General features: G+C 38.9%; 1 protein-coding gene across 2 annotated transcripts; it reads left to right on the top strand.

Moving 5' to 3' along the window:
• Positions 1–1,040: 1,040 nt before the first annotated feature.
• On the top strand, positions 1,041–23,570 carry ppp1r9alb (protein phosphatase 1 regulatory subunit 9A-like B). Of its 2 annotated transcripts, XM_060860315.1 has the most exons (19): positions 1,041–1,203; positions 1,664–3,774; positions 9,804–9,936; positions 10,392–10,512; positions 10,706–10,810; positions 11,334–11,592; positions 11,739–11,891; positions 12,977–13,030; positions 13,106–13,335; positions 14,966–15,062; positions 15,936–16,071; positions 16,231–16,388; positions 16,942–17,290; positions 17,480–17,537; positions 17,625–17,696; positions 17,802–18,015; positions 19,477–19,581; positions 21,676–21,864; positions 21,960–23,570. In XM_060860315.1, exons 2-19 carry the CDS (start codon positions 1,861–1,863, stop codon positions 22,134–22,136), a joined length of 4,524 nt encoding a protein of 1,507 aa, XP_060716298.1. In that variant the 5' UTR covers positions 1,041–1,203; positions 1,664–1,860; the 3' UTR covers positions 22,137–23,570. The 2 variants fall into 2 exon arrangements, with proteins under 2 accessions (XP_060716298.1, XP_060716300.1); XM_060860317.1 differs by lacking the exon at positions 19,477–19,581 and having other exon boundaries at positions 1,042–1,203.
• Positions 23,571–25,175: the final 1,605 nt, after the last annotated feature.

The raw sequence follows: 25,175 nt of genomic DNA, 5'->3' as shown, positions 1-25,175 counted from the left end.
TTAAAACCGACTTCCATGCATTTTTTAGCTACATTAGCCAGCCTGCAAATCTTACAAAGGAAATGTAGACAGCAGCTAAAGTACACTTACTTATTAATCCGTCCATCTCCTCTCGGCAGCCTTTATCTAAATGTGTATCAGAAAGTCAAAACTTCTCCATGTCAGTTCTGCTGTGAGAGAGTGGCTCCAGAGAAGACTGTACTCATTTCACTTGACAGTCGTAATCTCATGAAGCCCTTATGAGATCCAAACATTTCACAAATAACCCACACATAATGGCACAATCTCATCTGACACTGTACAGTCATTGAATTTCTGCTTCCCAGAAATAAAGGGACATTGAAGTATACACTTATTAATACGATGGATTTAGTGTATTATGTCAAAATGTACAGAACAGGCTTTTATAATAAAAAAACCTCTTTAGAACCGTTAAACCTCTAGAACTGTTAAATATCTGAACTCCATGTAGATAACAAACACCACATCATCATGTTAAGGGATCAAAGTGTTTAGTTCACAATTGTTCGAAAAGAGTGATTTATGCGGTTAAGGGTTCTACAACAGGTTATTGTCCAAACATCATTTCTGTTCATGTTCTCTGTGTCTCTGTGGGTTTGTTAAAAGTTCTCCAGTTCTCAATCCCAGTGATCATTAAGCTTCACATCCACTACAACCAGGATTAAGCACTTAATTAGATGACACAGAACATTTTAAGGGTTTCAAAGCAAACTCAATGTTTTTCCCCAAAACTCAATTTTTTCCCAAAACTTTCCATTTCCACTATTTTCAGAAAAGTTCAATTCTTTTTTTGTCACCTGTTGATTTCAGAAAATCTTACAACAATCCTTTTCTACTAATAGTGTGCCAGTTATATCAAGGGGAAGTTTTAGGCAAATTAGGATTTTTTCCCACGGCTTTCCCTGGAATTCCTCCCCCTCAGCTCCCCACCCCACCCCATCAACCCTCCGCGCCGCCGCCTTTCGCTACGCTACCGCCTTTCACCGCGCACACGCTCGCGCGCTCCCGGTAAACCTTCTCGAGCGTGAGCGCGCACTCGTGGATAAGGTTCGTTCCCGAGCCGTTCACACAGTGAAGGCTGCAGGCAGCGAGGCGCACAAGGGTGTGACAAGTTTGGTCTGGTTGCTTCTGAATGTGGATCATTTTGTCAATTCCTACTTTGCTGATATGCCTGGAGTTATGGTGAGTTTGATCGAGTTTTCCTGTCACTGTTTGTGATCAAAAGTGCGCCATCGGTATTGATTTGTAGTGAATTGTTGACACTATTAAAAGAGCTCAGCAGCGGCGTCCCGGTTCACACCGGATTCACACTAGGATTTAACGCACGAGCACACGAACCGTATTCTAGTTGTTTAGACACTTCAGTGAGACATGCAAAAGGGACAGATTTCTGAGGAGTAGAATGGCAAAATGTTTCTTTGTATAAGTTTTATTGTTTGTATTAGTTTTGGCATGATAAAGCATGCCAAATAGAAAATAAATAAATAAATAAAAAGTCATTGATAACTATTTAATAGGTTATCAATAATAATAAGGTCGATTCTGTAATGGTAAAATGTTAGTCAATTCACTGTGATTGAATATTCATTTAAAATGAATTAACCTTAACTGATAAGCCTAAAATTGTTTTTTTCCCCCTTAGGTAACAGCACTTGAGCGCAATGTGGTATACTTCAAGAACCTCATGCAACTAGAATACAGAAAGTCCAGTCCTGTTTAAGGCTGTGTAAAACATGCCAGCAACAAGCACATGAAAATACACAGGCTGATTTTTTAGTTTGTATCTTTTATCTATTCAAATCATTGGCCTATTTGCATGATTTGATCCACAGTTTAAAAATGATCAAAAGTGAACCCAAAGCTGACAGAGTGCTAAGGAGTGCATCTCCTCACAGAAATGCATACAAATCCGATTTCCACTCCATCAAATGTTCCTTCGAGGGCCCGTCCATCCTTTACTCTTATGGAGGTAGCGAGGCGCGAGGCAGACCGTCAGGAAGCAGAGTGAATGAAATTAAAAACATCTTTCTTCAAATGGATGCCCAACAGCCACAAGATAGCGCGAACCAAACCAAAGCTGGAATGGCAAAATTGCAACGAAGCTCTTCCTCATACAGGTCTAGCATGGGAAGTGCGTCCAGCATGGAATCGGGCACCACAGAAGTGGTACGAAAATCAGAAGACATCTCGTTTGATAAAGTGGCACTTGCCGAGAAGTTCTCAGAAACCAGAAAGCTCTTTGAGATTGGAGTACCTACAGACAGAAGTGCACCTGGTAGATCTGTCAGCCGATCTTCTGTGCGTAGTGTTTCGGAGGAAGGAAGGGGTGTGAAGAAGCTGACAGATAAGACAGACCAAATTCAGATACATGGAGATCAACCAAAGGGAGACAAGGACAGAGGAAGAACTGAGCATAAGACACCACCACACAAGCCTGCGCTGATGATGAAGAATGCAGGACCTATATCCAGGAGACTAGAGAGCTTCATGTTAGACAGTGACAGTGAGTCCTTGTCTGGTCCGTCTGTCTCAACTCGTTCACAGAGTCCAAGCAGTCATTCTCAACCACCATCGTCCCCAAACAGTGAACATTCAGATCCACCTTTGTCACCATATAGCCATGGTTCTCCCACATCTTCCTCTATGTGGCCTGAAAGTCCTTCTGGACAGGCAGATGCTAATTTAACTTTACAAAGTGAGTCCCAGTATTCATCTACCCCAGTGAATGGAGTCTATGCAGACGAAAGCTGTCACTGGAGTTCCAGTAACACAAACACAACAGCGGGGAATGCTAATGAAACTTCCATTTCTGTTGTCTCAACTGAACCGACTTTTCTTTTTAAAAGTGAGAAGCGTCATCGTTTGTCTGTGAGCAGTGGTTCTGCAAGTCCATCAGGAGATGGAAATGAAAGTTCAGAACTAAATGTTTCCAAAGGGAAGCAACACGAGGAGTTTGGTACCCCGGGTCTGTCCACTGTTCGAGCCGAGTTAGTGGTGGTCCATAATGAATCATCAGAGGGTGAGAGCAATGAGGAAGACCGTGTTGCAGATGATGTTTTTGAGGATGTCAAGAATGAGCAACCTCCCTCATATCTTCCATCAAAAAAAGATTTCATAGACAGCAAGGAGGTCCAAATTATATATCATGAAGATATATTAGGGAGGGATTTCAGGATAGGGGAGGAGAAAAAGAAGGAGGGGATGGACGGAACTATGGTTGTAGGAGACAAGGATCAGGAAAGACTGGTAAAGTTGGCTGAGGATACAAGTATCCACAAAGAGGAGCAGAAGAGGGAAGAGGATGGCGTGAAGGTGAAAGAGGTACAAGTCGAGGAAAAGCACTTGCAAGAGGAACTATGTCCAGACAGTGAGATAAAAACTAAACAGAAAGTACGAGAAGAGGAGGAAAACGGCATGCAGAAAGAAGCCGAGGAGAATGTGGAAGATGATGAGGATGTGGTGAAAGAAGCCTTAGAGGAAGAGGATGATGAGCATGATGTTGAAGAAGGGACTGGGGAAGAGAGGCAACAGAAAGTGAATGAGGACTCTGCTGGGAAGAGACCTTTGATATGTGGGATTGAGAATGCTGCTTTTGTGGATGACCGGGAAAGTAAGTCGGACTATCAGCAAAAGGGACAGAATTCTGGACAAGACTATGAGCATTCCCAGGAATATGAGGAGATTTCAGGTCTCTCTGATGAAGAAGACCCCAACCCAAGAAGGAAGATCAGATTCTCCACTGCTCCTATCAAGGTACGGCTTTTAATTGAACTTTGTGAACATTTTCTTTGTGTGTTTAATTGTGTCTATCCTTCCTCTACATTTTTATACAAGATCTCACATGCTGGTAAAAGTGTTTTGAGTACCTATGTGTTGTGCAATAGGGGCAACCAAAGAGCAGGTTTGCTGTTCTTTTTATAGTATGTTTTCAATAGTACTGTGTAGGTAAGAAGAGCTGATTCAGGATCAGTATCTGTAGTCTCTCACTGGAGTGTTAGGAAACAATCCACTTTTTGAATGAAGGTCCTGTCTGAGCTTGCATTAATTCAGGCATGTTATTTTTTTGCCTCTGACAGTTAATATGGAAAGAGAAGCATAGAGGTAGAACAAGAACTACCCTCAGGTATAGTTTATTTGTGTGTTCCAAGCTCTTAGCTTGACCTTCAGTAAAGGTTGGAATTGACTTAACTTTTCACAGGTTATAACCAATTGGACAATGAAGATGATTTCCATCTATTTCAGCTGATTTTCACGAGGGTGTAGAAAACGAAAAGATCTTGGAGCAGTAATGCTGATCTGCTGATGTTCTCCTTTACTGATGTGTCTGTTTCTTAATACATTATTTTTTAAACTTCTAGTTCCTGAAAGGATTATTTTAATGGTAAGAGCAGTATTGCTCACCAACAAATTGCTATTTGATTGCAAACCTTTATTTGTTGTTTACTTTGACTAGCCTTACCGCTGCTCTTACAAATACCACAATGGGTTAAAACAATAAAATTACAGGAGGTGAAAATTCCTCCTCCTCTTAATCCTGCCTGTTGTAGATGCTACATGGTTCAAATGAAGGACCTTTCAACTCCAGCACCTTGTTTCCCCTGAGGTGTGTATGAGAGATAGAGGTGTGTATGAGGACTAGACCACTGGAATCCAGTGGGATTTATGGTCCAAGTCGACAACAATTTTGGGGCCAGACATGTTTTAACACTCATGCAGGTGAAAGTCAGAACAAATAAATATAGATTGCACAGAAAGCATTGTAAATTCATGGAGGAACTTTTCATTTCAGGACTTATTTTTGGACATTTGAACCAATTGAATTAATAAGAAAACCTTCAGGACATGCGCAAATATAAATAATGTTGAAAGGTGGTGGTACTGGTAGTGACTGAGTTCATGCATTCGTAGGACTCAGCAGATTAACAGTTCTTACAGTTCTTTGTTTTTCTTAGTTCTGCGATGTCTCTCGTAACACTGCATTATATGTAGTCCTGGAGGAACGTTGTTTCATTTTACGGTGTCCTGCACCAGCTGTGTATGTTTGTAATGACAATACTTGACTTGACTTGGATCATATGTTTTAGGAGCAGGAATTAATCCGGTCTCTGGTCTCATTGGACCCTTGAATTTCTCCCTTCCATCCAACCCCTATTATTCTTGCCTTATGCTGCATTTTCACTAAAGCTTATAACCTGAAATTTCAGAACTACAAAAAAGGTAAAACTAAAGAAATCGGTATTCCATAAGATTTCAGACTTCTCACTTCCATCTCATGTTGGTGTTTTATGTTCAATAGAAGGTGCAAAAATGTCAAATCATTTGTGGTAGTGCTTTCCTAGGATTTGTGTTGAGAAACCATGGTCTAAAATACAGTCCTGAAGAGCTACACTTAGCAGTTTAGCATTCCACCTCATTTACCTCAGCTAATTACCAAGGTTTGCCGCAGCAGAAGAGTGACACCACACATTTCTGCAGCGTTATTTTGGAGTATTTCAGTTGTTGAATAAGTTACCGATGTCTTGCTTCATCTGAATTTCTGTTAAATAATGTAACTACAGGTTTTGCTTTGATCAGATGGTTTTAATTCAGTTTTAATTTGTTGATTTGTCTGTATGTTTTTGCAAGGTTATGGAGTTGTCCAGGTTATGAAGTTGCTAAAACAGGGACATACTGGAGGGGGATACGGGTTGGTTGGCATCACACAGGAAGTGTATTGTTTTAAAGTCACATGACTCTGTTGGACTACTAGAAAGTGGAATACTTGAAAGGCACAGATCCTGTTTAGGAAAGAAAGACCCCTCTGTGTGTGTGGGTATCTGTGCATGTCCGTGTGCGTGTCTCTGTGTGTCTGTCTGTGTCTGTGTGTGTCTGTCTGTGTGTGTCTCTGTCTCTGTGTGTGTGTGTGTCTGTCTGTGTCTGTCTGTTTTTCTCTCTCTCTCTCTCTCTCTCTCTCTCTCTGTGTGTGTGTGTGTGTGTGTGTGTGTGTGTGTGTGTGTGTCTGTCTGTCTGTCTCTCTCTCTCTCTCTCTCTCTCTCTGTGTCTCTGTGAGTGTCTCTGTGTGTGTGTCTCTCTCTCTCTCTCTCTCTCTCTCTGTCTCTGTGTGTGTCTCTCTCTCTCTCTCTCTGTGTGTGTGTCTCTCTGTGTGTGTGTCTCTGTGTGTGTGTGTGTCACTGTCTGTCTGTGTGTCATTAGTGAAGTAACTAATGTTAATTTACATTTAAAAGGTGTTTCAGCTAATATACAGTGCCTTGCAAAAGTATTCATACCCACTGAACTTTTCCACATTTTGACACGTTACAACCTTATGTTGTACCTTACGTTACACATTACAACATTATGTGATAGACCAACACAAAGTGGCACATAATTGTGAAGTGGAAGGAAAATGATAAATGGTGACAATTTTTTTTTGCAAATAAATATCTGAAAAGTGTGGCGTGCATTTGTATTCAGCCCCACTGAGTCAATACTTTGTAGAACCACCTTTTGCTGCAATTACAGCTGCAAGTCTTTTGGGGTTTGTCTCTACCAGCTTTGCACATCTAGAGAGTGAAATTTTTGCCCATTTTTCTTTGCAAAATAGCTCAAGCTCAGTCAGATTGGATGGCGAGCGTCTGTGAACATCAAGTCTCGCTACAGATTCTCAATTGGATTTAGGTCTGGACTTTGACTGGACCATTCTAACACATGAATATCGTCGCTGTCAAGCGGAATCCTTGTATCTCCAAAACTGTTATTTTTCAGGAAATTAAAAAAACGCCGTACCTTATCTGCAGTGCACAGGGTTTAGTCCGCGTTGCAGTGGATTGTCTTGCGCTAAATTCCTGTCCTCAGACGAGCACCAGAACTAGCGGGGGTCAAGATTTTTTTTTCTTTGAGCCCAGTGTTTTGAAGACATTTACCTCAGAAGACGTGTTGATTCGTTGCGACTCTTCTTGAGGAGAAATATGCCGTGAAGCTCTCCTGCGGAGTGAGGAAGAGGTGGACATTTGAATTGTCCAATGGAGTTATGAGATTTGTGCTCATGCTATTTTCAAGACTTTAGATTGGTTAATAACTTGTAAAAATAGCAGACCCACGTGGGGACTGACCAATAGCATCGATATGTGAAAAAATATGAAATTGACCAAATTTGGACATACGAGGTTTCCGCCCGACAGCGACGATATGCTTTGATCTAAACCACTCCATTGTAGCTCTGGCTGTATGTTTAGGGTCAATGTCTTGCTGGAAGGTGAACCTCCACCCCAGTCTCAAGTCTTTTGCAGACTCTAACAGGTTTTCATCTAAGATTTCCCTGTATTTGGCTAGACCAGATCTGTGGAGTGCACGACTAATAGTTGTCCTGTGGACAGATTCTTCCACCTGAGCTGTGGATCCCTGCAGCTCCTCCAGAGTTACCGTGGGCCTCTTGGCTTCTTCTCTGATTAATTCTCTCCTTGCACGGCCTGTCAGTTTAGCTGGACAGCCATGTCTTGGTAGGCTTGTGCCATACTCTTTCCATGACCAGATGATGGATTATTCAGTGCTCCGTGAGATGTTCAAGGCTTGAGATATTAATTTATAACCTAACCTTACTTTAAACTTCTCCACAACTTTATCCCTGACCTGTCTGGTGTGTTCTTTGGTCTTCATGATGCTGTTTGTTCACTAATACAAATTGTTCATGAATACAAATGCACACCACACTTTTCAGATAAAAAAATTTGGACAGCATTTAGAATTTTCATTCCACTTCACAATTATGTGCCACTTTCTTTCGGTCTATTTCATAAAATCCCAATAAAATACATTTTTCTTTGTGGTTGTCAAAATGTGGACAAGTTCAGTGGGTTTGCAAGGCACTGTGTGTGTGTGTGCGTGTGTGTATATTTGTGTGTGTGTATGTGTATATATATATATATATATATATATTAGTGTTTCTCCTGTTTTGCTTCATCGTCCATGACACACACTGCAGTTTCCTCTTCCTGTTCTTTTCCCAGTGCAGTTTGTAAATAAGACTTCTCTCATGTATATCAGTGTAAACCAGGCTAGTACAGCACTTGGATGTGTTTGTTGAGCTGCCTGTCTTGAATGACAGAGTGGAAGCTTTTTTTATCTTGGTCTAAAAACAGGTTTCTCAAATGCCCTCATAACTATTCTGTATATGTAAACAGTTTTTCTTCATCGTTAGACTTCCAGCACCATTATTTACTGTCTAGGTTCAGTTATGTAAAAAAATTCACACAAAAATACCTTCTCACATTTGGTATTGTAAGATTACATAAACTAAACACACACACACACACACACGCAGTGTCTTAGTTGCTAGAGTGAGAAGTCAAGACGTCTGGTGCTAGCAGGTGGGGCTAAATCAGGCTGCTTTCTGTGCTGCTGTGGTGTAGGAGCGATTTCACCCTTGACTAGTTCCAGCTCAAGTCTTGCTAGGCTTATTAGCAAGCTGAATCCCACGCCTGACACAACGACAGCTCCTTTCAAATAAAACACAGTGGAATCCTAGCCTAATGTGTGACCTGATTACTGCGCTCACTCCTGTGGTTTCTCACTCTCATCTAGTCGTGCAGTTATAAATCTCATTCTTGCTTGTCTCTAAAAATAACTGTGCTGTGTGTTTGGGAAAAGAGACATGGAGAGAGAAAGAGAGACTTCTCTGTGCAGGAGGGCTGAAGAAAAGACATTATTCAAAGGTGCATGGTTTTACTCCATGACGACATGCAGGACTTAACAGAAAATTTGATCCATAATACAGGGGAAAAAACACTGATTGTGACTTCACGATCACATTTATTTTCTCTAGAAATAAATAAGCAAATATTAGTATTTTCTCATAGAGTTGTTTGACTGGGTTTCCTTTTTTTAGGATTTTTTTCTGAAATATACAATTTTTTGAAAGGTTCACTTTTTTTTAAAGTTATGGGGCATAGAGATAGTTTAGCTAGCAAAATAAGTCTATAAATATATATAAAAAAGGGGGTTAAGGTGATTTATATCAACAGCTCAACTACCCTTTCTGACGTAAGGGGATATTTTTTGTCTTTTTTAACAGCATGACTATATTCCGGAAAAACCAAGACGAGTCAAAATCGTGTGTTTTTGTAGAACGTAGATATGTATAATGTTTTTTTATATATAAATTAACGTTTCAGGTTTGTATTTTCAATGCATTATGCTTGATCATGAGCATGGGGCCTTTGTGTTGCCTTGTATTGTTCTCTATCATTTTTGACCCAGTATGTACTTATATATGGACTACAGATAGGATGGCAATAAAAAATGGGTTCGACTTGCCATAAGAGATGAAGGAGAAAGAGAATAAGGGAGAGATCTTTTATCAGTGGAAGGCCACACAAATACACACACACCTGCATACACACAAACGCAACACTTTCTGTTCTGCTCTGTCTGATAAATGAGACATTAAACCGTTTGCTTAAACACATTACAGTAATATAGTAAAACCTGGGAGTTTGTGGTTATAGTGTTAGAATCCACACCCCACCATTATTATGTTTAAACATAATATGAACAGGAAATTTTGGGAAAAAGATGGTTTGTAATACGAACGGTGCAGTAAATAGCCAAAGTATTGTGTATATTTAAAGAATTTGTATATATTTGCTTATACTTTCTTTTTTTTAACCTTTTAAAGGTCTCCCAACTGTAAAAAGTCTAGATGAATCATTCCATTTATTAATCCAAAACTAATTTGGGTCACATTGAACCATCGTTGTCTGACTTAATCGTTCTGGGATTGAAATACGTGTGTGTGTTTTGTGCAGGTTTTCAGCACATACACCAACGATGATTACGATCGCAGGAATGAAGAAGTCGACCCAGTATCCGCATCAGCCGAGTACGAGCTGGAGAAGAGGGTGGAGAAAATGGACGTGTTCCCAGTGGAAATTCAGAAAGGTAACATCTAAATGACAAAAACACCTCGTTACTTGTTGAGTGACAGACTGTGCTTGGTTTTGTCACTAAGGTATGTTTCGGGTATCGTGGGAAATGAGTTTTATCAGGTCCATAGAAATAACCTTCTTTAAAAATAGGTGATAAGCTGGAATTGCAATCCCGAATAAACCATAGATAAGTGAAAAATAAAACTAAAGTAAGCCCTATTTCTATCCCAATCTCTATTTAAAATGAGATTTCACTTGGAATCATTGTTATGAGATGGATATTTCCATCATCTTTTAGATCTTGCCACCATTTTTACCATTTTGTCTGCACATATTGGCTCATTGTTTGTATTGTGAATCATTTCCATTCTATGAATTGTTCTCCTTAGTTTACTGAAACATACTTATGCCCAGAACTGCATTCTCCTTTAATGTAGATATCCTGTGAATATTGGTTTGTTGGAACAGGAGATGAAGGTCTGGGGATCAGTATAATAGGAATGGGTGTAGGAGCCGATCAAGGTCTGGAGAAACTCGGCATCTTCGTCAAAACCATCACAGAGAATGGAGCGGCTCAGCGTGATGGCCGGTATCTAAGCCAAATCTGAAGAAATTTCTATGCCACAATGCTAATAACAAACTTTTTACGTAAATATTGTATGCTACTTTCTACTAGCTGCTGATTCATTTCAGTTGTGCGGCTTTTAGTTTATTGATCATTTTGAGGTGAAATGAATTGTAATTGTGATTCAGTTATTTGGATGTTGTGTTTTTGCAAAAAGTATTCAAGTCAACGATCAGATCGTGGAGGTGGATGGGATCAGTCTCGTAGGAGTCACCCAACTATTCGCTGCCACTGTTTTGAAGAACACCAGAGGACTCGTGAAGTAAGAACACCCATGTAAAACATGACCGAGTTTACTCTTTTTACTTTTAGGAATCCAGATCAGTTTATCAGCAGAATGTGAAACTTTATTATTCTGAAGTACCTTCTTAGTGTGACCTCTTAACTGTAGTTACTGGATTTAGTGATCATAGATCGTAGGGCATGTTTGTGTTTGAACAGTGATAGTGCACCGGTTAATGATTTATTATACTAGCGGCTTATCTGTTCCACGTCCCTTTACTGCTACCAGGAAAGGGGACATACAGTAGACCTTAGAGTATGTCAGGATTTTATAGCTAGTCTAGTTAAGATATTAAAATATAACTAAAATAAGAGGTTTTCCATATTGTTTTGGTGAAATATATTTATGGAGATTTACATTTTTACAAGCAGAAAAACCCAACTGGAATTGGTTTTGTCATTTTTATTTTTCCACACCACCATATGACCAAATTCTGTGATCTGTGCATGCGTTTTCAATTTAAAACGTACATACGATACGTGCACTCCGTATCCAAACGCAGGTTTCTGATTGGCCGAGAAAAGCCAGGTGTTGAGAGTGAAGTTGCACGATTGATCAGTGAAACACTGGAGCAAGAAAAGACCACACCAAAACAAGATGATGACACCACTGTCCAGGAGGCAGAGAATGTGGAAAAGGTCCCCCAGCCACAAGAATCGGAGGCTGAAGAGCAACCAGCTCACATCCCTCAGGAACATGATCACATCAAGCAAGAAGGCCAGCAACTAGCAGGAGAAACGATCAAGAGCATTCTGGAGCAGGTAAGAGATGGTAGAGATTTAGTGGGCAAGAGGCAATGCTATACATCCTGGGATTTTAAAGTGAGTGTGTTTGATGAAAGTTTTCTTCTGTTTATTTATTTTGATCAGTGTCTGATTACTTTGCATTGTTTGGTGATGTAATACAGGGTGGAGAGTGTCGAGTGGAAGAGAAGGAGGAGGAGGAAGACAACGACATGTCACTTGATTTGACTCAGGAAGTATTTGCGCACCTGAAGAATCAAGGCATTGTTATTCCTGAGGACATGAATCATAGTGAACTGGACCAAACATTTATAGAGGTATGATGCAGGGAAACTGTATAATTAGATGCTGAGTGATTATTTGTCAGTATCATGTATCTTGACCAAAATTTCATGATTTGTGCATAAAATAGATAAATATATCTGCAATTCCTGCTTTGATCAATGACTCCTAACTAATCAGTTTTATAAATTGTTTGTGCATTTTTGCACTATGCTAATCTGGTAGACATTCTCTTCCATTTCTTGTTAGCGATGCTTACTGTATGGCTTCAGTTCACAGGAAACATGTTTTGGCTAAACATGAAGTGTGAGGAAAATTGTGTCCATTAGATTTGAACAAATTTATTGCCATTGATTGGCTTGGTGGTTTGCCTCTGGAGTTGCGTGTGATATTGAGTGTGTGGAGTTTGCATGTTCTCCTTATGCTTCGGAGTTTCCTCTGGGCTCTCCAGTTTAGACTAAAGACATGGATCTGCTCCAAGGGAAAACAGGGATGGATGGATGTTTGGATAGATGGATGGACAGATGGATGTTTGAAAAGATGGATGGACAGACAGACAGACAGACAGACAGACAGACAGACAGACAGACAGACGGACGGACGGACGGACGGACGGACAGACAGACGGATGGATGGATGGACAGACAGATGGATGGATGGATGGACAGACAGACGGACGGATGGATGGACAGACGGACGGACAGACGGACGGAAGGACAGATGGACATACAGACAGACGGATGAGGGCTTGGAAGACGGACGGACAGACGGACAGACAGATGGACGGACGGACAGATGGACGGACAGACAGATGGACATACAGACAGACGGATGAGGGCTTGGAAGACGGACGGACGGACAGATGGACGGACGGACAGATGGACATACAGACAGACGGATGAGGGCTTGGAAGACGGACGGACAGATGGACGGACGGATGGACGGACAGACGGACGGACGGACAGACGGACAGACAGATGAATGGATGGATGAATGGATGGATGAATGGAAGGTTAACACGTGTACTAAATCGAATATATCCAAGAATGTAATAACAATGATTGACTTCCAGTATAATCTTTCTCAAACACTCTCTAATCTTAATCTGTCTTTCTCACAGCTCCACATGAAGCACAACAAAACTCTAGCAGAGCTAAAGCAGATGAAGGAAAAGGTAAGCAGAAGCTCTTCCAAGCCCTCAGTGTCCACCTATAACTTCAAATCAGTGTGTCTCTACATATTTCTCTAGCTGCGAGTGTGTGAAGCAGAACGCTTAGCCTGGGAGGTTCGAGGTGCATCTCTGGAGAAAAGCGTGAACGAGAGCAGAGAGAGGATAGAGAAGTTGGAGAAATACTGGCTCGATGCTCAGGCTCTCTGCAAGACCATCAATCAGCGGCTCAGCGAGGCCCAGAGCCAGCACGAGGCATTGCAGGTCAAATACGACAAAACCAACACACTTCTACAAGAGCACAAGGATCGGTAAGACCTGAAGCACTACATACACTTAAGTCCAAATATATCGTCGCTGTCAGGTGGAATCCTCGTATCTCCAAAACCGTTATTTTTCAGGAAATTAAAAAACCTTATCTGCAGTGCACAGGGTTTAGTCCGCGTTGCAGTGGATTGTCTTGCGCTAAATTCCTGTCCTCAGACGAGCACCAGAACTAGTGGGGGTCAAGATTTTTTTTTCTTTGAGCCCAGTGTTTTGAAGACATTTACCTCAGAAGACGTTTTGATTCGTTGTGACTCTTCTTGAGGAGAAATATGCCGTGAAGCTCTCCCACGGAGTGAGGAAGAGGTGGACAGTTGAATTGTCCAATGGTGTTATGAGATTTGCGCTCAAGCTATTTTCAAGACTTTAGATTGGTTAATAACTTGTAAAAATAACAGACCCACGTGGGGACTGACCAATAGCATCGATATGTGAAAAAATATGAAATTGACAAAATTTGGACCTACGAGGTTTCCGCCCGACAGCGACGATATAATGAATGGCTGTAGTGTATGAAGATGTAGAATAGTCAAGTGTTTATTATCATCTAGATTTTCCATGCTAGCTAATGGCTTTTACAGTATTGTATACTGTTTATACATTAAAATGCAATGACGACAAATGCCTATTTAAAATAAAATTGTGTAACTAGAAAATGTCTTTATTTAGCAACATTAGCCAAGCTAGCCATCTAACTAAACACAACAATGCGCTAACATTGTCTGTACTTAATATGATAATAAGATAATGAACTTCTATCTTATTATAACCATTTTACCTAGTTAATTATAGGCTAACCAACCTAGAATTACAACCAAGATTTCAGACCAGGTAGCAAATGTACCTTGGCCCTGCATCTGTTTTGTTGGTGTCAATAAGTAGATTTAAATGTAATTCAAAGTTGAATAGCTGGATAAGCATTTTTAAGAGTTGCTTTAAATGTGATCCCACAACCACAATTACACTGGATCTCTGTGGACAAGGTGGATTTAAAGTAGGCCCAAAAACAAAATGACAATGGGTCAATACTGACAAGGTGGCCATGGTGTCTAGTGGTCATGGTGGTCTTTTGGCTAAACAGACAATATTATTTTGAGTTAGCACTTCTTTCTTGGGTGTATGTTGGGTTGTATTCCATGTATTTCTTGGGTATAACTACTGTATTATATAATGAGTAGTCAAGGTTGCTAGCCATCAAATTAAAAATTAGGCTTATTTATATGTTAAATCAGCAGCTGGTGTTGGCAATAAGCTAGCTATTAGTGAACACCCACAAGCTAATTAGCATTCTGTTTTTCTAACACTAACTTACTAACCTTATGTTAGCAAAATGAACACTTTTTTGATAGAGTTCCTTTAATTGCATAGAGCATTTCTTTTAAGTGGCTTTTCTTCTCATGATGCTAAAAGTCTCAAGATATTTCTTGCACGCTAGTGGTATCTATTATTTTTGTATCAGTGAGATTTAAAGCAAAGCTCTGTTTGTTTCTTTGAGCTTACTAGCCTTTTTGAGCTGAAGAGGACTTTGGGTAACTTTAAAAATCTAAAAGAACAGAAAAGTCATTGAACAATTGATGGATTTGCGTGCAAGTGAGTTTAATTGTGCTCCATTTGCAGGGAAGCTGAGTTTATAAAGAGAGAGGACGATTTGAAGAGACGTCTAGAGGACAGAGAGAGGGATTATAAGAAGACTCTGAGAAGGCTTCATGAACAGGTACATTTGTCATTAGTGTGAAGGTCTATAGTACACTGCTGTTTCTTTACGCTGAAAGAATGGAAATTGAATTATAGGACATTTTCAAATCAGTATAAAGAAATGAATAATTTCTTTATACTGAGCACATGTTCCATTTTTTGGCCTCTGGGGGAAAAGAGTTAATAATTGTGTAAAATGTGTGACTTCCTATCACTATTGTTAAGTGTGTGGTTGTTTGAGAATGTATTCCATAATGCTGCTGTAATCTCAAAGCTGATAAGTTGTTGATTAGTGATTAATTTTAGTATTCATTCATTTTATTTTTAGAAGCAGATCTGTCTATCTTTGATGACAGTGATTGGGTTTATCCACTCATTCTAATATGTTAGCATTTCTGCCACAGGAAAGGAAGGAGGAAGTTTTGATTTGTTTGATTTGTGGTGAAAGCATTGTCTTTTCAGGTTGTCCGTTCACACGTACATCTAAGTTTGTTATTCGATAGGTTGATTGCTGGTGGAAATTATCATTGTACCTATCAGATGAATTGATTCGAACAGGGTCAAGGTCACAGTGAGGTCAAATGCCTCACACAGTTTTCCTCAATACTTGCTGTTTGAAGTACATTTTGAGGGAATTTCAGGTGTACAAATTTTGTCATGCTGGTGGAGGAAGCGCCCTGTTGGCACCATTGGCTTCGAGTTTCACTTATTAAGTTCAAGAGACAGGGAAAAAGAGGTGGCTGGTAAGATAGTGACTGTTTATAAAGCATCCATATGCTGTTATGGATTTTCTGCAACAGTAACTGTAAATGGACAAAAAGGATTATGTTGCTTATTAATAAATAACTCGATTTGATATATTTACATATTTTTCTTCTCTCTTGGTCCTCAGATTGCTGTTTTGGAAGGTCGATTGAGTTCAGATCAGCCTGAGGAGTCATGTAGTCCTGCAGTAGAAAGCCAGCCAAGCAGCCCCACCTCGGGATCCTCAGATAGGAACGAACAAGCTTCAGACTACCTCGTTCACGGTAGCACACACCCATGTTGTTTTTTTGACTGGATTTGACTCTAAAACATTGCTTTGTTGCAATGGATCACAAAGTTGCTCCTAGTTTGCAGTGCAAATAACAACTCATGTAGCAGTAATAAGTAGAATTATAATCATAATTTAACTCATCACTCTTCAGATGCAGACTTGGGAGAGGCGATACCCCGGACGGATCGTCTAGACTGCAGCGCTTACAGAGCCAAAGCGAAGCTTACACAAGGAGTCCAGCGCAAAAGGCCATCGCGAAACAAACTCCGAGAGTCCGCTAAGAGCACCCAGTCCTCCATTCAGCCACAGGTGAGCTCCAAGATATCGCTGACCATGTTGATAACCTGTTTATCACTTGTGTTAGGGTTAGACTGGATTAATATGAGCATGCAATATCAAAATATGTTTGTATAGTGTACTTAACACTACATTATATTGTGTTATAGTATTTTGACTGTTATATTGTATTATTCCAGTATTTTCATTATATTATATTGTAGTATAATAATATTCTAGTATCTTATAGCATTAAAGTATATTACAATATTATAGTATTTTGACTGTTGGAATAATCAAATATTGCAGAATAATAGTACATTATACATAGTATATCATTCTTGTATATTATTGTTTTATTGTATTTGTATTGTTTTCTATTATATTGTATTGTATTATAGTATTTTGACAGTTTGATTGTTGCATATTATATCGTTTGCCCCTTTTATATTTTATTTGAGTTAAATACTATTTTAGTAGTATTTTGACTGGTACTGCCATTTATAGTATGATCTCAATCCTTTAATTCCACGATTATTTAAAATATATCAGGCTGTTAAAATTCCTTCTTTCTTTCTTTCCACAGCAGGAAGAGCATAAAATCGATAATAGTACAGAAACTAACCGGAGACAGTCCTACTTGGAGAGCCTTTCCATACCTGTGCCCACTGCACAGCCGGGATACAAGCAGAGGAGCGAGTCTCAAGGCAGGATGAGGTCTGGAGAAGAAGGAGGAGGTGATTTGTCCAGCTCTCCCTCCCTTCAGGGCCTTATGCCTCATGGAGAAGGCAGCACAAGGTCTAGCCTGTCTCCTCCTAAAGACTTATCTGCACCTCACTCTCCCACATCCAGCCAGTCATCTTCTGGCCTGCTCCACAACCTTCGTAACAGGAGGTACAAGAAGAAGGAGAGCAGCCAGAGCAGGAAGAACAAAGGTGCAGCGTTAAATATTCATTTCTAAACATCTCCTCTTATCTCATCTCATCTTAAACGTATTACAAAGATCACTTTTATTATAAACTACTGACCAATTAGAATTGAGAATTCAGCAGCACTGTGGGATAAACTAAATAATCCAGTTCAACCCAACACTGTAAAATAAATAAATAAATACTTTCTTACAGATGACGAGAGTGACAGCTCCACGACAAGAATGTCCAAGAAAAGATTTCCAGATTTTGGGTAACACCCAAGTTCTCTGAAATACCATATATTGAAATACTTAGTACATCTTCATTGTATTAACTTATTCAAATTGTTTTTCACCAGCGGTCTGCGCAAATCCGGCGGGAAAGGACGCAAGCAAGAAAAAGGCGTGCAGCGTGGTTCAGTAGGGAGCAGGTAGATTTATAGTTATCTCTCTACTGTAGATCGTCTGAAAACTGCTGCTTCTCTGTGTAAGTCTTATTTAGTGAATTATCTTTTATTTGCACTGTCTAAACGCAGGAGCTCAAGAGAGCTTGTGGACGATTCCAGCGGAAACGCTTCTCCCTCTGACTCCGTATCCTCCATCCCATCCTGCATGCCTTTCTCCTGGTTCGGAGACAGGGAGAGATCTCGAGACCGGGAACGAGAGAAAGAGCAGTCGCTGTCTAGCTGTAGTCTCCCCCACAGTCCTACAGAGGGACACACTGGGGACGGAACGGAACGAAGAAATAAGGTGAGAACTTTACATGGGTACAAGTGCACAAAAACCCCTGCAACATCACATAGTGCTGGTGTGTTCTGAATTCTTCAGAAGGAGTTGATTTTGTTTTCTATAACAGCGGCTGTGACAGTAGAGCAATTCAGTTCACAGATTTAGATTAGACACAGTCAATGTTTTCAATAGCTTGCAGGACAGTTGTTGCAGGACATCACCTCACACATCACAGGAACCTCTCATGCATTTCTTTAAACCATCAGTCCTCTTATACTTGCTAGTTTTTAGATTCTTATCCACATACTGTAGCTTCACAAATTAGCTTATGTTCAGTGACTTGAAGACTTAAACGACTTGAAGACTTTGGAGTAAACGGTATATCCAGTAAGACTCTCAGGGCTTTTGATTTATGTTAAATCTGTTTCTTTGAAACTGAGCATCTCATCATGCATCTCTCACCTCTCACACACCTTAGATTTGGCACGATAAGAAGTCATTTTCAGCATAGACCCTAGCCAACTACCATGTCTCTAATATGCTCTTGAACAAGTGAACAAGAGTCAGTGTGTTATGTGAAGTAGTCCTAGTCACACAACTCAGCTACATCTAGTCAATGGTGGATTTTTTTTTTTGTTCTTGAAGTCCTCAAAGTGGTCATGTGACTGATGGAGGTTTACACAAATGTTGTGAATGTGCAGCAGGTGGTACAGATTTTAACACTTAAGCTTAGTAGTAATATAGCATTACGCAGTAATATAGAATGTTTACAGATCCTCTGAGGTGACATGATGGTTATTTTTAATAAATGTTGCCACAAACTGTAATGATATTCCAAAATGTTGTGGCCATGATGTGTGTAATATGAGCTCAGGAATCAGTATTCAGTACGTAGGAGCGTCATACTTAAAACATGACCCCTAGTTATGGCAAATATTTAAGAGTTGTTCTGTTAACAGTCTAATGTTGCTGCTTATCTCCATGATTCGGATCCAGCAGTCAAATTCAGTAGCTTTCAGTACTTGTCATGGATTAAGTACTTCATGGCCATGAGGAAGACGTTAAACGTTGTTTAAAATTTGTGACCTTAGTATAATAATTTATAGCCACAGCTTATTAAATAATCACCTCAGTAGCTCTGTATGCCTTTTTATGTATGTTCATTCATTTTACATTGTCTAAACTCTCTATTATTAAAGCAATGTAGATACACTCACTGTCCACTGTATTGGGGACACTCAACAAAACTGTCCAAATTTTGGTGAGCCTGTTCCCCACGGTAAGCTCAGCGTTATTTTAGTGTTCCACTCATGTCACCGACAAACAGGAATCTAAGATGCCTTTTGTTTGAGTGTTTGTTTGTTTGTTTGTTTTGACATACCATAGCCTTTCTGTTATCTTGGAATGGTCTGGCCATTCTCAAGGTGTTTCCACCTGCTGCTCACTGGATGTTTCATTTTTGTTTTGTCCTGGCTGCTGCAGAGCTTCGATTTGAACGCCAGCAGTCCTCGCTCTGCCTTGGCATCTTTATTGAGTGAACCTCGTACTCGAGGACACTCCCAGAAGCTCGTCTTCTCCTCCTGCGAGGTGAGCGAGAGGTCCAGATCTGACCCTCTCAACCCAGCCTCAATGCTAGTCTATATCTGTATCTATATATTTATATATTCAGTTCTTCAATAGCTCTAAATACCAGGCACTGATCCAGACCCTTAATCCTTCATGGCATGACTAGGTTGAGTGTCTAGTTTATACAATCTCGATTTGTTAGTAAGGCTTGCTGTGTTATGATAAAGTTCATGAGTGTTGTGTGGAAAATATGGGAAAATGTGTGGAGGGTTTGTTCACGACTCTGGAATGGTTTGATTTAAGGCTTTAAGGCACAGGATTTAAATTTATACAAGAGCAAGTCTGCCTATGTAACCTATAAACACTGCAGATTTTAGTTCAGACTTCAAGGGCAAGTCTCTAGGTACTGTACAAATCTCATTGGTTATGATGTTACTTTTCATCTAAAACTTTGAGGGATTAGTATTTAGAACGTTGATTATGATTCACTGCTTCACCAACGCAGAAAGGTGTAAAGTACAGAAAGGAGTGTTCAGATCTTCTTTATATCACTCTATCTGCTCTCTCGCTCTTGCTCGTGCTTTCTATGGCCTCATTCCTGAATGTGCTCTAGATTCAACTTGTCCCAATAACTTTTTTTTTATGGAACTGCAGTAACATGATTGCAGTATGTACACAGTTCACAGTTAACTGAGCTGTTGCAGATCTACCCTGACATTACGTGCTAAATGAAGCTTTATACTCTGTATGCTATGTTTAGCTGCAAGCTACAGATTCTCAGAAATGAGATCAGTCACACAAGCCTTAGATTAGTGATCGATATTAGCCATCTGATTCAAAAGGTCTAGATACAGTATATACCTGCGTTTTCTCTGTAAATCATTTCAATCAACAATAATGTTAACTTTCTTCCACAGAAATGATTTGTTTCTCTTTATATTCAGCTGTGTGTTGTCAATACCGATGTAAGTAAATGTTATATTGCATATTAGGGACGTAATTGAATATGAGCACATTATTAGGAATGAAAAGATATGTTTTAAACACACGTATGATAATGTTCCTGCGTCTGAGTAAAAACATGTTGCTTAACATGAATGCGAGTCGCTGCACAACGGACATTCAGCATTCGTTTGTTTCATCTGTACAAACTGATAAGGTTTTCCGATCACTCGAATTAGGATAATAGTTTTGTTTTTAGTTTATAGTTTGTTTTTGTTTATATAGGACCAAACAAATTTGCTAAAGTATTGCCAGCAGGGCGAAAAACGAATAACTGCTGAACTGTTGAACCGATTGAACCAAGTAAGGTGCGTAAACGAATTATACACAATACTAACAATGCCGCCTTCTGCTTTAAATCTACATGCATTAAATTATCACATTAAATGCTAATGGGCCAAAAATGGAAGTTTCTCCAGAAGCTACTGTATGTTTCCAATAAACATAATTACACAGTATAATATGGTATTCATAACCGCTTATGCAGTTTTACTCAAATTCTGTTTGTGTCTCCGCTCAGAGTGAGAAAAATGTTCTGATTAAACATTCAATTAACATTAATATGTTCATATTATATTGCTGGTTCACTAGGCCATGGACTAAGAATAAATTCAGTCTCAAAACTATAAAAAATAGTAAGAAAATATTATAAAAATTACTAAGAAAAGCACCCAGACATACATTCTTTTCACTAGTTTAAGTACTTCTGGAAGAGATAGGGCTTTAGTTTTCTATAAAGAGTTTTGATGCGTTACTTCCTCATACCCTGAGATGGTGGGATCAGTCAAGCAGATGGAGGATCTGAAGGAGTGTGTTGCAGTTCAGAATTAGTGAAAAATTGTGTTAAGCTAATACTAGGGATTAGTCATGTAATGTTTAGGGTTATTAAATGGTATGGTTAAAGATTAGATGGATAAAATACATAATTAACATCATTTTTAAGCAGAAGATTATAATAGAGATTAAAGATTGTGTTATAGATTTCACTTGAATGTTGTAGCTAAAAAGAAATGCTAAATTCTTTATGCAAAAAAGATGAATTGTGTATGTATGTGAGTATGAAAAGTTGTGTTTTCTAAATAAACTAAATTCTGAGCACGTGTTCTTTTTCAGACGCTCGATGATGAGCCTGCTCCTGTCGCAAGGCAGCACTTGTGGCAGAACCGTCCTCTTTTAGAGTGGACCAATCAGCAGGTGTGCCACTGGTTGATGGGCATGAACATGGACCAGTACATAGCCGAGTTCACTGCAAAAGCAGTTGACGGTAAACGTCTGGCTGATTTGGACAGCAGTAAACTCAAGGTGGGAATTCACAGATAATGTTCTCTTTATTATAACATGCATGTGTAAACAGTGCTTAATTAAAATGCATTCATTTGTAAATCATTTTGTTGTAGGAGTTGGGGGTGTCCAGTCAGAGAGATCGTGCTGCCATTAAGAGGAAGCTGAGAGACATGAAGAAGGCTCAGGAAAAGTTGGAAAAACAGCGAGCAAAGAAGGAGAAGGAGGTCCGACTGAGTAGTAGTAGTAGTGGTGGTGGAGGTAAACCTGCGAATCTTGAATCTGCCTGCTGAATCTGAATCTCCAGTAAAAGCCTCCGATCTGGAAAACACAGACAATTCTAACAAGATGTCATGCTTGTGTGTGCCTGCCCTGATTGTTACTGGATATAATGGGAATAGGATCACGCTCAATTGGGAGTTACTTAGATTCTTCTAGCAAATTCTTTCAGTTCCTCTGTATAGGTCAAGGTATTTTTTACAATATTTAATCATAGTTTTATATCTTAGGATTTGATTCGTCAGCTCCAGATGCAACACTCAAGGTGTCTTAATTACACTACTGCTGTTTTTATTGTTCTTGTGTTCCACTTAATTGAAATTGTTAACGTTTATACTGTCCGAGCAGAAATTTAGTCTCTCTCCTGATCCATATTTGAGGATTATACACTGATTTGTGAAATGACGCATCTCTTTGGGTCAACAAAGGTGAGACAAATTAAATTTCAGCAAATCACAAACCTCAATATATGACATTACCGTTATCTCTTATGCTCACTCATTTGACTCGTTGCTATTCTTAGCATAACATGACATAAATACACAATATAATAATAGCAAACCACAAACCACGCTTGCTAAAACTACGCACTGGTAGGTTAGCTAACATTAAAACAAAGCTCTATATCAAACTCTTAAGTAGCTAAGAAGCCGATTATTATTATTATTATTGAGTAATCAAAACCAGGAGCTGTATTTGCCTGCGAGAAAGCTAACTATAGGTAAATTATTCTATTGCGTATTTAAAACCACTAGTCACATTTGTTCAAAGCTTTGTTGTATCTACTTACTAAAGAAAAAATATTAGCACATGCATGTTGAATAATATTGGGCCTAAAATTGAGCCCTGGGGAACCCCACATGCTTATCAAAGGCTAAACTATTATGATGATGTCATATCATATGAAATTTGTGGTTGGTTGATCAAAGTAACCTAAAGTCTTCCCTTGAGCCAGTGATGAGAGATGCAAACAAATTCTGGAGTGGCAGATCCTATTTATTCACACTGGAGGGCAGCAGTGAGGTGACTGAGGCGACTTGGGTGGGTCTTAATGTCCATAACCGGCTTATATTGAATCCAGTGTCCGATGAATTCTTTGTGAAAGCTAGAGCACACCCTGCACTTTAGCTTAATCTCAAACCTTAATCTGTAGCAAGTGAATGTCTGTGTTACCAAGCACACACACAGAGTGCTTTGCTGAGCAAACCCACTGAATGGAAATTGAGTGTGCACTTTTTACTTGTACACAACACCTTCCCTACTGTACACTTTGTCTTTTTACTTTTTTAAACATAAAAAAAATCTGCTATTTTTATTGTCTGCTGTACATAATGAGGCAACGCTGTGAGTGGAATTGTGTCAGAACGTGAGATCTCCACTGTCTTTTATGCCACAGATGGTTTTAAATGTGTAACAATAAATAAAAAGTATTTTACATGAACTGCAAATCTGTTTTATTTCTCTTTATTTTCTCACACTAAAATCTTTCGGTGCTGCTTTATTTATTTATTTTTAAATGAATTTTAAAATTCATTGTGAAGGATTAAAAAAGGTTAATGGTGACGTAAATTCTGGGACCTTTCTGAAAATTATGCAAGGGAAAATTAAGAAAATAAAGAAAATACCCTAAGAAAGCACTGTGTCTATACTTTTATAGAATATACTGTTATATAACTAATTTTAAGAAAAGTAAATAAACTAAGTAAAATTAGGAAAATATCCTGGATAAATCCCTGAATCACAAAACAAAAAATACAAAGCTTTATAAAAGAATTATACGTTGTCAGAGGAAAAAAAACCACTTTATTTTGTTTCATTAAACAATGATGTGTTTGCACCAGATTCAGGAGTTGTGTTATTTTTAAATGTGAAATGTTTTTTATGTGTTTTCTCCTTCAATCTTCCATTTCTTTCTGAAAAATACTCACCGGTTATTTTGGTACATGTTTTGTAACCAGAACAAAAAAAAAACTTTGTCAACCTCCGTAAATGCATAATACTTTTATATAAAAAAAAAAGGTGCCAGATTGGATAAACTAATTTAAGCCCTTGTATGTTTACGGCAAACCCTGAAATGTCGACCTGTGTGAATGAATAAACAACTATTACAGACAACAATGTGAAACTGAAATCAGTACCAATCTTCACAATTTATAATAATAATAATTAAAAAATACCTATCTTACAAAACAAGCATTAAGAAGTAAATAACGGCTAAAGAGAAAAAAAAAAAAAAAAATATTTACATTCATCCAGTTCTGAGTAAAACTCAAGTGGTTTACCAAAAAGAAATAAAGAACGAACTTTAGAAATTGAGGTGATCGAAAACTAGCCACAAAATTACTATAGTCAAAAAGGCATGAAGAATCTTTGGCTTGTTTGTGAGAACCAGAGAATACGTTCTCTGACCACAATGAGCATATATACAGTACACAACTAGGCATGTGCCAATATTTAATTTCTTAACTTTTTAAACCGATAATCATGGTTTACTATATTACCAGAACATTCTATTAAAAATGATTTATCACTGGAAATCCAGGAGTACTTTCTTTACACTGAAGTATATAAAGGGGTTGTGAATTAGCAGTAGTTTGTTTGAGAGGTTAAAGCTGACAGGACACTGTTGCTAGACAACAGACTGCTTACAGATCCTGAAAATGAAGCTAAAGTTTACCTAGCTAGCATACGTCTTGTTTAGACACTATGTGAAGGTAGAAGGACAGTGAAAAAGTTCCCAAATTATGGAGAATATCATTTACCTCATATGTGTTGATAGATTAAGTAAGAAATGCTTCAGCGCTATTAAAATTGCAGTCTAAATACATGTAGCGGTGATCGCTAACAGCAGCTGTGGATCCTGTGCGTTTTAGTAGACAGCTAAGTGTCACATCATATATTTATAAATGATATATAATCTAAACCCCAAGATTGAGATCTTATAAATATGATAGAAACAAGCTCATGTCTAACTCAAACCTACATTCAGTGCTTATGTTATTTCGATGTCGATGTGTGTGCTGAAACTATTGGCACATGCCTTATATGTAACA

This window comes from Tachysurus vachellii, chromosome 24 (genome assembly GCF_030014155.1).
Source record: "Tachysurus vachellii isolate PV-2020 chromosome 24, HZAU_Pvac_v1, whole genome shotgun sequence".
Classification (NCBI taxonomy): domain Eukaryota; kingdom Metazoa; phylum Chordata; class Actinopteri; order Siluriformes; family Bagridae; genus Tachysurus; species Tachysurus vachellii.
Note: the sequence above shows the minus strand (reverse complement) of the source record. Positions and strands in the feature narration are given on the sequence as shown.